Here is a 14528-nt window from a genome sequence, read left to right on the forward strand (position 1 = left end):
CAAGATCAACTTGTGGATTTATCCAGCTTTAGTGAAATGAAAAGCCAATTTGATAGTAATTCGATTTTAGTAGACTTTTGGGCAACAGCACGAAAGAACTATAAAGAGCTTGGAGAAAAAGCATTGAGGTCGTTAATCCTTCCCTTTGCAATAACGACTTACCGTTGTGAACATGCATTTTCATCAATGAGGTTTATGAAAAAAAGGTTTAGAAATCGACTCGACATGCGGTCAGATTTTAAAGTGAATGTGTCAAGTATGGAGCCTGATATCTCAGGAATCATGAAATTGAAGAAAAAATTCAACTCATCTCATTGAACAAATAGTGATAATTATTAGGAGCAGTGGACCTAGTCTTCATTTCCGCAACTTATTTGAGCTGAGGTTCCGTACAAGGATCGTATTCTCCATATCGAAACCAAGTTAGTGAAACAATTTCCGTACTGATTTTACAAAACAATAATTTTACAGTAATAATAACACGAAAATTACTATGATAAATGCACACAAAAAATTATAAATCTCAATTATTTCTAACGTGCAGTAATTTAAATAATGATAATCAATTATTAAAAAAAAATAACTACATATTCTTCTTGAAGTGTCAACTTCTTTTCGTTATCGAATTGAGTTATGAACTTCTATGAATTTTCAAAAGTCAGAAGCAATCGAAAATAATATTTAACTGGCTCTTCCTGATTGCACTATGAAGTTTAAATATTCTGACAACCTATTTAAAAGATGATAGATAGCTGCTATACTTATTAGTATCAACTATAAAGAGTGGGGGGGGGGAGCTGGCGGTAGATGAAAATATTTTTATAACTGTGAATTGAAGAAGTAGTGGGGGTCCATATAAGTATAATAAATGGATGAGGGGGTACTTGGGAAAATTTTGTTGGGAACCCCTGAACTAGACTATCCACAAACACTGTTTGAAGAAATCATCAAAATAATGAGCTACTAGTGTTTACAAGAAGCTAGTCAACTAGTCTATTCACTAGCAAAGCAACGCCACACTATCTTTCATTAAGATCTACCTATCACCTTCATAATCGCGAACTTCAAAGTTATGTTCCTATTTTCAGATCTCCTTCCACTACAGTACAAAGTAGTTTCAAGGTTTCCTACCTACTGCCATAGAATAAAAAAAGTAAAATAAGATAACAAATTCGACCTACTTTTTCAGCTTCCGAAGCGTTTGGATCAGTCAATTCTCTCAATTGATTTTGTAGCGTCCAAGAAGCGTTGTAAGTACGGAATACCTTTGCAGATAGACCATCCATTAATTCGTTCAGATGTTTGTTGAGAATCATCGTCTGAAAAAATCACAACATCGTAAATCTTCTTCTACACCAAGTTATATAAAGCATGCAATAGATACGAAGTATCTGATGAATTCGAAGACTGACAAATCATCACGTCTTGACTACCGAACTGATAAACTTAAAATTTTGCACTAAGATTCAGAATTTGGTGATTCTGTGGATGGTTATCCTTTATTTTAATAATTGAAACAAGCTTACTTGATTTAAGATACAAAATCTACCTAAGAGAAGAGCCCTATAAAAGTGTATTATCTTCTCCCAATAGATTGGTGGCGCCATGCAACAATTTTTTTCCATCAATTTATCCATTGACAATTTTTGTAGATCTCAAGGAAAATTAATAGGATAATATTTAATATTTTCATGGAACTATAATACAATCTTCGTTTTTCACAGTAAAGATTACACCTGCTCGTTATTCATATTCAGCTCTTTAAGCCCACTCAAGTTGTCGGGGTCGATTGGAATGATAAGAGCTAGGTAAAAACATTCTTGGGTTCTCTTACAACAATAAAACTCATACTATAATCAATAAATTCAAGTTATTAATACCATTAATATATGTGATAGCATCAAATTCATTGAATATATTGACACAAACTGACAAATTATACTTACATTAAGCCGGTCAAAGAGATCATCTCCCTCCTTTTTATTCTCCATGAAAAGTTGTAAATTTTTGAAAACCCTCTTCTCTACAGGGACTTCATTGTAGTACCGTATTGAATCCTTACCGAGGAAATCGAACACAACGACGTATTCTTTTCCTGGAAACAAAAACAAAACAGCTTCATTCAATATCATTCCTAAATATTAAAATTTGATCAAATAAAGAAATTTAAGTAGTAGTAAAACAATTTAATCACATTATAACTTTAGTGTACTGCTCGTTACACTATAAAACGTTTAGTTCAAAATGCCAACAAAAATAATAGATTTTATACTTCGACAACTATATAAGAATAAGCCTATAATCTGACATGATCAAAGGCAAATCATCAATGTCCGAAGTGAAATGATTCATCAACAGGAATTTTTTGATGAAATGAAACAGCAAATAGTAAATTAATGGATACCATGTATAGGAACATTACTTGCAGCATTCATTGGTCACATAATTTGTACTGAAACTAAAAAATGTACTTACCATTACATTCAGGCAGGAGTTTGATATGTTCAACACGCAATGAACAGCAACCGACTGTATCCGCCTGGTCCTCATCCTTTTCGTTACCAGCTCTCAGCGCCAACTGTAACAATTACATTTATATTCAGTCACTTCAACACAGAATAAATATGATGCAATTACAAATTGTCTATTGGAAATTTATTCTATTACAAAAGAATATGGGAAGTATAGAACCTATTTTCAAAAGTGGACCTTTCAAAGGATATCAAATAGATCCATGTGATCATACAAAATGATTTGTACGCTTGATAAGTAATTAGTAAGCTATAAAACATTTCTCGAAGTGATAATGTTGATGATAATGTTGTTCATAATGCTCACTGCAAATTACTCACTGACATATTTATTTACACAAGCAAAATATACAATCAATGATTGTGAATAGGTCATAGCAGGAAAAAAGAAAAGTTGAAAGCTAAATTCTTGCTTTGTACAAAAATTATAAAATAATATCACAGTATTTAATATAAACAGCGTTGTCTAACAATAATATTTTCCTAAAAAAATCAATTCTACCATATCTCAATATTATATCGCCAATGAAGACGAATGTTATTACCTTGTCAATGAAGTACATAGCTACAGCTCTTTGCCGTATCCTCATTTCTTTCGATTTCCAATCCTCTATGTAATCAGCACGAATTTTATCAATAGATTTCGCTAGTTTTCGGGCCGTTTCGTACTTCTGCCAATCCTTTTCACCCTTCAGCTTGGATGACGGATTCAACATGATGTATTTCACTTGACCTTGAACATTTTCTGTCCAGCTGGCAAGCCAAGTTACCTGTGAAAGGAAACACAACGTGAAATAGCTATACACCTATTAGGCCTATTAATTTTTAATTATTGAAATGAATTTATAGGAAGGATAAACAAACAATATAAGAGTTAAAACTGCTCTCTACATTCCTATAATTGTAAATAAAAAAATCATGAACAGTGCTTTTCCCAATCAGAGAGAGAATCAATACTTTTTATGACCCCCCACAAGCGTCAAAATTCAACACATTATTATGAAAAGTTTCAATAGATACGTAAACGAATATTTTTTCCAATGCTATTAATTAAATTTTATGTGTAGTTCTGGTGGGCAGGGTGATATATCAATATAGATATTGAATAAAAAATTCCGATCAGATGTATCGGCAGGTTATGAAAATATGGAAGTTATCGTCGGAAAAGTTAACTGGTTCAATTAAGTCTAATTCTAATCCTTAACGACAAAAGCAGTATTTACGTCTACTATTATCTTAGGATAACAGCTATTAACACACAGATAGTGTTGACAGCTAACTAAACTATGATGATTAAAGAACAGAAGTGATGATTGAAGTAAAGAACTAAAGTAATGAAGAAGTAAATGAGAAGTCGGAAATCAGACATAGCCTAGTAGTATGAATCTTTGCTAATGTTGTCTGCTATCGCTGCTCCAATTATGGATTGGTTTCTCTCATCTTATCATAGGACAGTATCATGTATAATAAATAATCTTATCTTACATTTATTAGAATTTTTATTTTATTATAAACATTTTTATTATTATTATTTTATTATAATTCTATTACATATATTTTATAACCACCCAGTCAAGGCACCATTTGATTAACAATCAGCAAATCAAAATCTAGAGAAATGTATGGATACTATGAAAACCAGTAAATTGTGCTTACCGTATTATCGTGGCGAACTTCCTTCCATTTGTGGCCATCGGGCGCCTTGGGTATTTTCGAGTCTTTGCTGCAATTGATGATGATGTCTTCGGAGACGACTCTCCTCTTCAGCTTTCCCATCTTTGGATGTTCACCTCTGCCCCTGAACAGGCCGGGCGGTTCAATTCTGAAGTTGCCGATTTTCTCTTTATGACCGTCAATCAAACAGAATCCGTACTTTTTCACCAATTCCTCGTTTTGTTCTTTGATAGCCTGCAAAATTAAAAAAATAAAGATGATTGAATACAATTTGCAAGATTCGTAGACATTACTAGTGAGCCCCGGGCTGAAAAACTCACTTAAAATGTCGCTGATATTTTTTCAGCTGTTTTATTGAAAGCAGAAAAAAGTCAAAAGAAATAGTTCAATTTGCATTGTTGCATGCAATCAATAATCCAGCTGACAGCTGGTGTGTGATTTGTATTTATGAATTACAAGTTTTTTTTCATGGAAAGAGCCAGTCTTACACTACAAACTGTAGAAGATTTAAACTGGCCTATTAGATGAATGAATCTCTGCTCTACAGCCTAGACTAAGACTAGACTAGACAAATCAAGTATCTGTTCTGCTGAGAGTACATGCAATCTCCTGAGTCTTGGTCTCATTCAACTTCAGCTTATTATTGGCAAACCACTTCTTGGTCTCAGAAAAGAGCGTGTGAGCCTTGAATTTGGCATCATGGGGCCGTCTGCCCTGACCAATGATTGTGGGATCATCAGCAAAAAGCAAGCTAGAACCATCCAGATGCGAGTCATTAATCATCAACAGGAACAGCAGCGGGCCAAGTACCGAGCCTTGAGGCACACCTTGTGGTACATTTTCTTCATTTGATTTGCCACCCATTATTGAAACTAACTGCTTTATATCCTTGGTTTAGTCGGCGACCATCTCCACAATCTTCTATCACATTACATGCGCGATATAATAAAACGACACGAGAAAAACTGAACACAATGAATCTATTCAAAATAATTATTGAAATTGATCAAACTATATTTTTCTGTAAATTTTTCGTGAGTTGTGTATTATTTTTCATTTGATATTAAGTTGGAGGCCTCGTGATTTAGTGATCCCTGGCCTCTCAAACGCTGTAAGAAAGCAGGTAGAAGTGAACCAACCCTCTGTCTTGCACATATCATTACTTCTCTCTCACTGTGAACACTGTCCAGAAATAAGCATGGAATAGAGACATCGGTCTTTGCGGCAAGAAGTAAACTGCCGAGTTACTTATCCCACCTTGCAAAATTCAATGATCAATCGCATGTTTGTATGGGAAAGTCAGGGGTCACAACTAATCACGATGCCTCTGGTGGATAAATGAAATACCTTTTTCTCCTCCTTGCTCATGGCCTTGCGCTCCTCCGACTTTTGCACAAAGTAGGCGTGCATCTTCTTGAAGTCGCAGGCAGACAGGTCGGTGATGACTTCGCGCTCATGGGCCGTCATCTCCTTGCGCCAATCGTGGAAGAAGTTCTTGTTGAACGCCTCCTTCGTCGTGTAGTCGTGCTCCAGCATGCGCGCATAAAATGTCGCCACCTCTTCCGCGTCTTGTGACAGTTTCATCTCTTTGCCTAGCCAACACAATACAAAAACTGTACAAAACGCAGCGAATCTTGATTAAATTTAGACAAGTAAAGTAACAATACTTCAAAATGTACAATTCAAAACAATTAAATTTAGACAATACTTTGATGAAATTGATACGGAATATAAGTTACTATACTATACTTACTTTGTAAAAATTGATAAAAATTTAAATTATTTACAACAGTAATACATGACAATCTACGAAGTAATACAATTCACAAGAGCAAACAATAAAATGGCACAAAATAAACTAAATGTTGTAGCAAAGTAACAGAATGTTATAGTAATGAGGAATTTTATTGTAGCATCCAACTCATGATAACTAGGCTGATTTTATTTCTTTGGTTATTTGGTTTTTAAAATAAGTGTTTTATTAGTTTGCTGCATTCAGTCTTGGATAGAGATCGATTGAATGTTACTTAATAAATTATTTGCGAAAAATAATTCTCATTGGAAAAATCAATATAGAGAACAAATAGCGTAGACTGGATACAGTTACATCATATTTTCAACTTACCCTTGTAGTAAAATTTGACACTACTTGGTAGTGGTTCATAGTCGGGGGCAAAAACCGGTCCTTTGTGTTCCAAAAAGTTCCATTTCACTCCGTCAGGCTTCTTTTCTTCTTCCCACCTAAAAAAGTATCCAAGTAAAATTATTAGATGAGTTAAGACTTGGTTTGAAGGGTCAATACTTGTACAGGGTCCGTTACGGGAGGGCGTTTCAAATTGATAATACGTAATCGTTATGAGTTTGAGAGGTGAGCCGAAGCCAGCACGTCACTCGACTTGCAATTTATGCTTGTTAATTGTTCGGTTGTCATCATGCCCATGTGGAACGCAGAGCATCGAGTTTTCGTCTATGACAGTTTTGTGCGGAGTGGTGAATCAGTTCAACCCTTTTTTGTCGAAGGTTCAACGTTTCTCGGCTTGGAGACATTTAAAGCCGAAACACTATAGAGATAATGCCCTTCATAGTGGAGGCAGAGGTTCAATGAAAAAGCAGTCACCGGGACCACGTCGCACAGTTCGAACTCCGGAGAACATGGAACGTGTAGGACAAGCTATATTTCCTAATCACGTGATCTCAAGATTTCATAATCTGCATTGGCCCCCTCATTCTCCAAACCATTCGATATGTGATTTTTAAAGTTTTGTGTGTATGAAAACAAGCCATGTTGGGCGAACAGTGAAAGCTATAGAGCAGAATCAGATCGATTGTCAACTATTGGAGTGGAAGCAAACTTCAGAGAGCGTTTCCACATTTGTCATCGTGAAAATGGACGCCATCTTAATGATACTGGGCACGTTCTGTGTACATAGAATATGTGTGGTAAATTGTCCGATTTACAATTTACCAGGTAAAAAGTTCCGCGTCCCTTGAGAAGAATTTTGACAGATTCTGTACCAGAAGCCAGTTCCAAGTTCCTGCCCCACAGTCGAAGCGTGGTAAATTGTCCCAACGAGGTACAATTCCAACTATCCGAGCTCTCATTTTTGTACATAGTTTAGTCAAATTGCATGTTCTAAAAAACGTATTTCTGCCAATAAATTATTTTCAAACTTCAAATAGATAAGTTTTATGCATTTGAAAAACATCTGTTTCCCGTGGAGGAACTTGTATATCAGATTCATGATCAAACCTGTAAAAAGTTCCACATAATATTCATAATCTTTCTTCATATGCCATACCTCATAACAAATTGCTTTTAATAGTTTTATATTCTTTCTCTATAGAAACACAAAGATTTATCATATTTATAAGCAGCAAGCATATAATTGGATAAATACTTTATTATTCAAGCTCACATAGTAGACTTCCCCCGTTATTTTATTATTATATTATTTTTCAACTTTTAATTAAATTTTTAAATATTGATCAGAATCATAATAATTGTAGAAGAGCGAGTTTAAATTGATAAGTATAAGATAACAAATTCAAACTAAACTAGGGTAAATTAAATCAAGCATTTAAATCAACAACTAACCTTTCCTCATCCCGATAGAAGTTTACACATTTCAATTTTGTCAACGCTTTTCTTCTAATTTGAATAAACGAAAATACATTTTTGACTTTTGGCAAGTCAACAACAACGAGAAATTTGCATAATATAGTTGACTTTTTGAAAAGATGCATTGAGAAAACATAACTTTTTGGAAAGCATTCAATGACACACTATTGACTTTGGGAAACAATTTTCATAAGTTAACTAACCATTTAACAACAATAGACTACGCAATTAAATAACATATTTGATAGAAAAAACATTTAAAACAATATAAATATAAATTGCACTTCGTTAAACGTATTAAATTGATCATAACCTACAAACTATAAGTAAATTTCAAAGGCACGATGAACTCATTCGCAAAGCCCCCTGCCACACGAGCAAGACAGTGATGCAGAGGGAATTTCCCTCATAGCAGAACTGGATGCACCAGGGAATTTCTCTCAGACAGCAGTGATGTAAACAAAAATTTCCCTTTTTCAAAGTAACATCAGTACATCCAGTCACAATACATCAGTAACATTATTTTGTACATTAGTGCAAAATAATTAGCAAATGACCTACTTTTTTGGAAAATGATAGTTAATAAATAAATAACCAATTAAAAATACCTTATTCTTTATATCCTTTTTACTTTCCTTGCCCTACTACCATAGGTAAGGAAAGTATTGCTTTCCAAAAAAAATTAAGGTACCCCAATTTCAAGTTTTCTATACGTTTCAAGGTCCCCTGAGTCCAAAAACATGATTTTTGGGTATTGGTCTGTGTGTGTGTATGTGTGTGTGTGTGTGTGTATGTCTGTGAACACGATAACTCCATTCCTAATTAACCGATCGACTTGAAATTTTAAACTTAAGGTCCCTATACCATGAGGACCCGACAATAAGAAATTCAATAAAATTCAATTCAAGATGGCGGAAAAAATGGCGGATAATTACTAAAAAACCATGTTTTTCACGTTTTTCTCGAAAATGGCTCTAACGATTTTCTTCAAATTTATATCATGGATAGCTATTTATAAGCCCTATCAACTAGCATAAGTCTCATTTCTGGGAAAATTTCAGGAGCTCCGTAATATTCTTGAGAAAAATGGCGGAAAATGACTAAAAAACCATGTTTTTCACGGTTTTCTCGAAAACGGCTCCAACGATTTTCTTCAAATTTATACCATGGATAGCTATTTTTAAGCCCTATCAACTGGCATAAGTTTCATTTCTGGGAAAATTTCAGGAGCTCCGTAATATTCTTGAGAAAAATGGCGGATAATGACTAAAAATCCATGTTTTTCACGATTTTTTCAAAATAACTTGACCGATTTTTTTCAAATTCATACTCTGTATAGTTATTTATCAGCTCTATTAACTGGCATGAGTCTCCTTTCTGGGAAACTAATGGGGGGTCCACCCCATCCTTGAGAAATGGACTTTGTAACCTCCTTCTCGTGCATGAGGTAGGTAGGCAGAGCAGTTCATAAAAAGAACACATAGTCGAGATATTTCATCTGTAGAACAGCTGTTTTGACGACTTTAAAAAAATGACGACTAAAAAAATCATTGAATTTCACAATTTACGCAAAGGAAAAAGTACTCTGAAAACAATTATATATACACATATACAAAAGTCTGATCGTAGTTTCGAATATGAGCAAGGAAAGTTGTGTGAGTGTACCACACCAGATTTTTTTCCTATAATTCTACCTTTTTCTCTTTCTTCTTATTATTATTAATAGACTTATTATTATTCTCTTATGAGAGGATATTAAAAATATTACTGAGGTCCATGTAATAATGGCAGAATTATTTTACTTGTCTATCATTCTAAAAAGCAGATAGTGTTGCCAACCGATAGATCGGTTAATGTAGAAATATAATAATTAGGCGTGATAAACAAAATATTCAGTCTCAATATTATGGAGATTTATTATTAAATTATTAAAAAATACATTCTCTTCACAAATAAAAAAATAACAATTGGTCATTTTTAACAAGAATAAACAAAAATATTCTATCAGATGCACCGATATCAGCTAGGACAAGGTATAGACAAGGCTACGCTGGTCTCCTCCACATCTTCCTCCACTGCTATTATAACGTGGACCTCACTGTAGTAAGTATAACATTGGTCTTATACTAATTATTCCTTGACGAATAAAATATAATTTATCATTTTTACCAAGAACGAACAGTTAATATCATATCTAATATACATCTGTATCAGCTATCTTCTATAGAAGGCAGAGAATCAGTAACGCTATTCTCCTATTTCTTCACTGCCATTCATGGATCTCACTATAATAGCTAAATGATCAAAATTTATTATGAGAAATCATTAATTTATCTAATGAGAAAGTTCTATAAATCAATAACATGGAGCGAAAAAAATATTATTATTGGGATCATTTTATAAATTCTAGATATCCTTGAATTAATTACCATTTCCAGACTTCCTGTTCCTCTTCTTCCTTCTTTTTCTTTTTCTTTGGGCTCTCTACAATGGACGATTGTTCGGTTTTGACTTTCTTTTCCTTTTTAATCGGTTTCTTAGCCTAGAACAAATTTTCAAGAAAAATTTAAAAAATGGTATTTACAAATGACTAGAAAAATAGCAGATCCAATTCACAGAATTTCAATTTTTGAAGAATTGCAGTGGCATAAATAATGATAACTGAACAAGATTTGAGAAACAAAATCGGCATCATTTACCGGCTTGAAATCTTCTTCCTCTTCATCCTCACTTTCCATCTTCCGCTTCTTCTTCTTTGCCTTTGGTTCTTTCTTTACCTTCTTTCTAGCATACAACGGAATGTCATCCTCTGATTCCTCAGATTCATGTTCTCGCTTTATCGATCTGTTAGCCTGAAATTCATAAACAATTTAGTATATCAAGCTGTATATTATTATTTAGTATAATTATATACAGTGTATAGTGAGTAAACAAAATAGAAACACTCTGATACAATGATCAACATTACAAATAAAATTTATATTCCAGATTCGATTAATTTTGTTATTAATTTATGAATTAAAATTATTATAAATAGTTTAAAATAATAAAATATTGTGGGAAAACAAGCATTTTCTTAAACTGTAGAAACCAACATAGGCATTCCAGTACAATGCAGGTCTCTCTCACTAATAATCAGAGTTCATTACTTTTTGAGATACTAATGATTTAAAAATTTATATATTAACATACGAACATGCCAAACACATAGACAATAACACCAAAACTTCTCAAGATTATTGACATCCTATTATATTAAGCGAGCAATTTCTGTATATACAGAATCTGGTTATTTTTATATCTGGTTATTTATGTTTTACGGATCTCGAAAACGGCTCTAACGATTTTCACGAAATTTGGAACATAGTAGGTTTATGATATAAAGATTTGATTGCACTAGGTCTCATTCTTTGGAAAACTTGCTGAACGACATTAAAAGGATAATTCATCCTTGGAAAACAGATGATAATTTCGTCGTCTCTCAATAACAGAAGATGCGTGTGCCTGTGTGGGAGAGATACAGAATTATTTCCAGCTGTTTAATCATAATCAATCCGCGAGAAATTTTATCTAGCTAGACAATTTAATCGATTTGATCAACATAATCTGATTTGTTGACATGACATGATAATCCTCCTAAACTAGAGTATATCATAATTTTTAAAGTTGATCATTATTTGACAATTTCAAGTGATTAGTGAGTGTTATTCTGTTATTTAATTTGGTTTGTATATGATCTAAATTATAATTTTTTTGTTTTCAAATGTTTGAACAGAAAATTGAACCTTAATTCAAGTGTATGGAACATAACCTACTTTCTGGACTATTTATAGTGTATCATAAATCAAAATTCGGGAAAGCGGGATTGCTGTTAGTACTTCCCCAATCATTTTAAAGAATTGTGTTTGGTTTATCAAAAGTCAATAAATAAATAACGAGCGAAGCTCGGTGCCCCGATATTTAAAAGTGAAACATGTATACCGGTACTACACTGTTCTGTAGATCAGATCAATATTTTTTATATACTTCTAAATATTTTTAAAACTAATTCTATAAATACAAAACTCAAACACAAATATTAATAAATAAACAGATTTACAATATTTCCTTTCATTATGTTATCAGATAACATGCCTGACACAAATATCAATAGTTAAATAGATTAGAAATTTCCTTTCATCAAGTTACCAGATATCATGCCCAAAACAATTCATAAATACATACCATTCCTCTATCCTGCTTTGCATACTGCAAACAAGATTGGGATGTGTTCATTATACAGAGTGGCCCATACGTCAGTTGACAAATATGCATTTAATGAAATAATATACAACAAAATGGAATACATGTCTATTATTAATTGTGGCTGGAATGATGTATTTTGAGGTAATTTAACCCAATAAGTAGTGAAGAATATTCTTATTTTTAAATCCTCAAGATAAAATATTACTGTAAACTTAGTGGTTTGGTTTGTAACAACAGCTGACCTTAAAAATTGCAAGCGTCAACTGAATTATTGGCCATCCTGTATTTTAGAAAGGCTGTTATGTTCAAAAACTCAGATTTATCATACACAAACAAACATTATTCCATTGATCAAATCTGTTTTTGAAAATAGTCTTCAGCAAATTTAGACCGAATAGGAGAGAAAGACAACATTAGAGTCTAGCGGTGCGCGAGTGAAGAGGTTGAAAAATCAATTTCATGTTTGATAAATCAAAAATGTCAACCGAATTGTTCGAAAAATATTTGAGAAATTGTTGTACTAGCAAATTTGATTTCAAAAATATGTTTTCAAAAACACTTAAACTGTTATTAGATTATGTGGTATGAAATAAGAATGTGTATAACAAACATTCTTAGTTTCAACTATAGCAAAAGTTTATTAATTGAAAATCTCATCAAAACTACGAAGCTTAATTTGTCTTCTCTTCACCAGCGCACCGCTAAAATCTAACTTGTTCAGTCAAACAGGGCTCTCTCTCTCAAAAGACTATAACAAGAGAAAAATCAACTGTAGGCAGTTCAAGCACATGAGATGAATCGCATTAATTATTTATTCTTTATTCACACATTAAGTACATGATCGAAATGATAGGGAGAAAAAAGGTAACCTTGTGCAATTCCTCTCTCAAATTTAGATAAGGTTATACATAGTCCGAAATAGGTTGTCTTTAGTTCTAAACTTCGCAAAATGTTCAGTCCTTAAATATTTTCACAAAGTAGATTTTCAAATTTAGATGCTTCAAAACCAAACATATAAGAAATATTTCACATTATTATAGCTAAAATGGGAAATAGGAATTTGAATATAACTGTAACTCTCTGATTCGATACTAGATACTAGCCTTTCAAAATGTATCAAATAAAACAGTCTCAACTAAGCTTCAATTGCTAAGAAACTTTCATCACTAGCAAAATGAGCCATAAAAGATTATTCGTTATTCGTTCCAACAATCAATAAATTGTAAATTGTTGTGGGTTTCTTTATAATAAATTAGTTTACTAATTTCTCCAAGAAAATTCTAGACACCTCACCAACCAAGCACAGAATATTTATGGTTCACGGAAACTATTACATTCTTGATACTTGAGTATTCAGTAAATCTATACTAGAGTATGATAATTACTATGAGAAAGATACAAGTTGGGACAAACATTACACGGCAGAGTAACACAGTTTCAATTTAAATTTTCGAACGTAGCGCCTTCAATTTTAACGCAGAAATAGCCTATAATGTCAAATTAAATATTTTTGGTCTCTAGAGAGTGAACTGTAAGATGAAGGGTAAATTGTAAAGATCGGTAGTGAGACCAGCTATGTTGTATGGCGCGGAAACCTGGCCTGTTTCAAAGAGGCAAGAGAAGAAGATGGAAGTGGGTGAGATGAGAATGCTAAGGTGTGGGGTTACAAGAAGGGATAGGAATCGTAATGAGGTGATTAGAGGTACATTTGAGGTGGGACCATTGGGTAGGAAGATGCAGGAGGCCAGGATGAGGTGGTTTGGACATGTGCAGAGACGTGAGGAGGATTATGTGGGACGGAGGGTGCAGGATTTGGATCTGGGTGGCAGGAGAGGGCGGGGAAGACCCTTCCCTTCTAATACCCATGCACAAGCCTGGGCTTCATCCTGGTCCATTCATGAAATTGAAATCATCTTTCTTTCTTCTCCATTCATGAAGATCGTGAATATTTTTGGAAACAATGCAAAAATGAATTACCAGTGGAATGTCATCTTCAGATTCTTCCTCCTCTTTGACGGCAGTAGAGTTGTAGTCGACCATAGATTGACTTGTGTTCAGACTTGGCTCCATGTAGCTTCCGTTGTTCTCTGCTTCCTCTTCAGATTCGTTCTCCTCTTTGATGTCGATTTTCAGAGGCGGAGGACTGTCAAGGTTATCGTCCTCTTGCTACCGAAAACAAAACAATACAATTATTCTACATTTTTACTCGATATTGTTTTCTTTTGTTTTACAATGCATAAACAATAGGAGAGGTCCTTTGTGAAAGAAAGTTTAAGATATTAAATTATCAATGTAATAATCACGAAGTTACTGATTTTTACGTTGAGTATGTGTAGGAGTGAGTTGGATAACATTCAAAACAAATTGATTTTAACGAGTTTCATTACATTGTACTCCTGTTGTATTGTCCATTTACGAATGCATTACGTTAACCAATACAATAATAAAACCAATATAAT

At 33.5% G+C, this 14528-nt stretch overlaps 1 protein-coding gene across 3 annotated transcripts in view; it reads right to left on the bottom strand.

The window, feature by feature from the left end:
* LOC111051420 (DNA topoisomerase 1) overlaps positions 1–14528 on the bottom strand; it is a 29381-nt gene that overhangs the window by 4396 nt on the left and 10457 nt on the right. The window contains exons 7-17 of one of the 3 annotated variants that reach the window (XM_022337938.2): positions 14047–14235; positions 12049–12072; positions 10524–10676; positions 10254–10366; positions 6331–6446; positions 5553–5797; positions 4188–4439; positions 3077–3301; positions 2476–2578; positions 1947–2095; positions 1182–1319 (exon numbers count right to left, since the gene is read on the bottom strand). In XM_022337938.2, coding sequence (XP_022193630.2) covers positions 1182–1319; positions 1947–2095; positions 2476–2578; positions 3077–3301; positions 4188–4439; positions 5553–5797; positions 6331–6446; positions 10254–10366; positions 10524–10676; positions 12049–12072; positions 14047–14235 — 1707 coding nt within the window. Of the gene's footprint in view, positions 1–1181; positions 1320–1946; positions 2096–2475; positions 2579–3076; positions 3302–4187; positions 4440–5552; positions 5798–6330; positions 6447–7800; positions 8218–10253; positions 10367–10523; positions 10677–12048; positions 12073–14046; positions 14236–14528 lie in introns of those variants that run through there. The other 2 variants (XM_022337939.2, XM_022337940.2) reach the window with 2 other exon arrangements.

The sequence above is a fragment of the Nilaparvata lugens genome, chromosome 3 (genome assembly GCF_014356525.2).
Source record: "Nilaparvata lugens isolate BPH chromosome 3, ASM1435652v1, whole genome shotgun sequence".
Lineage (NCBI taxonomy): Eukaryota > Metazoa > Arthropoda > Insecta > Hemiptera > Delphacidae > Nilaparvata > Nilaparvata lugens.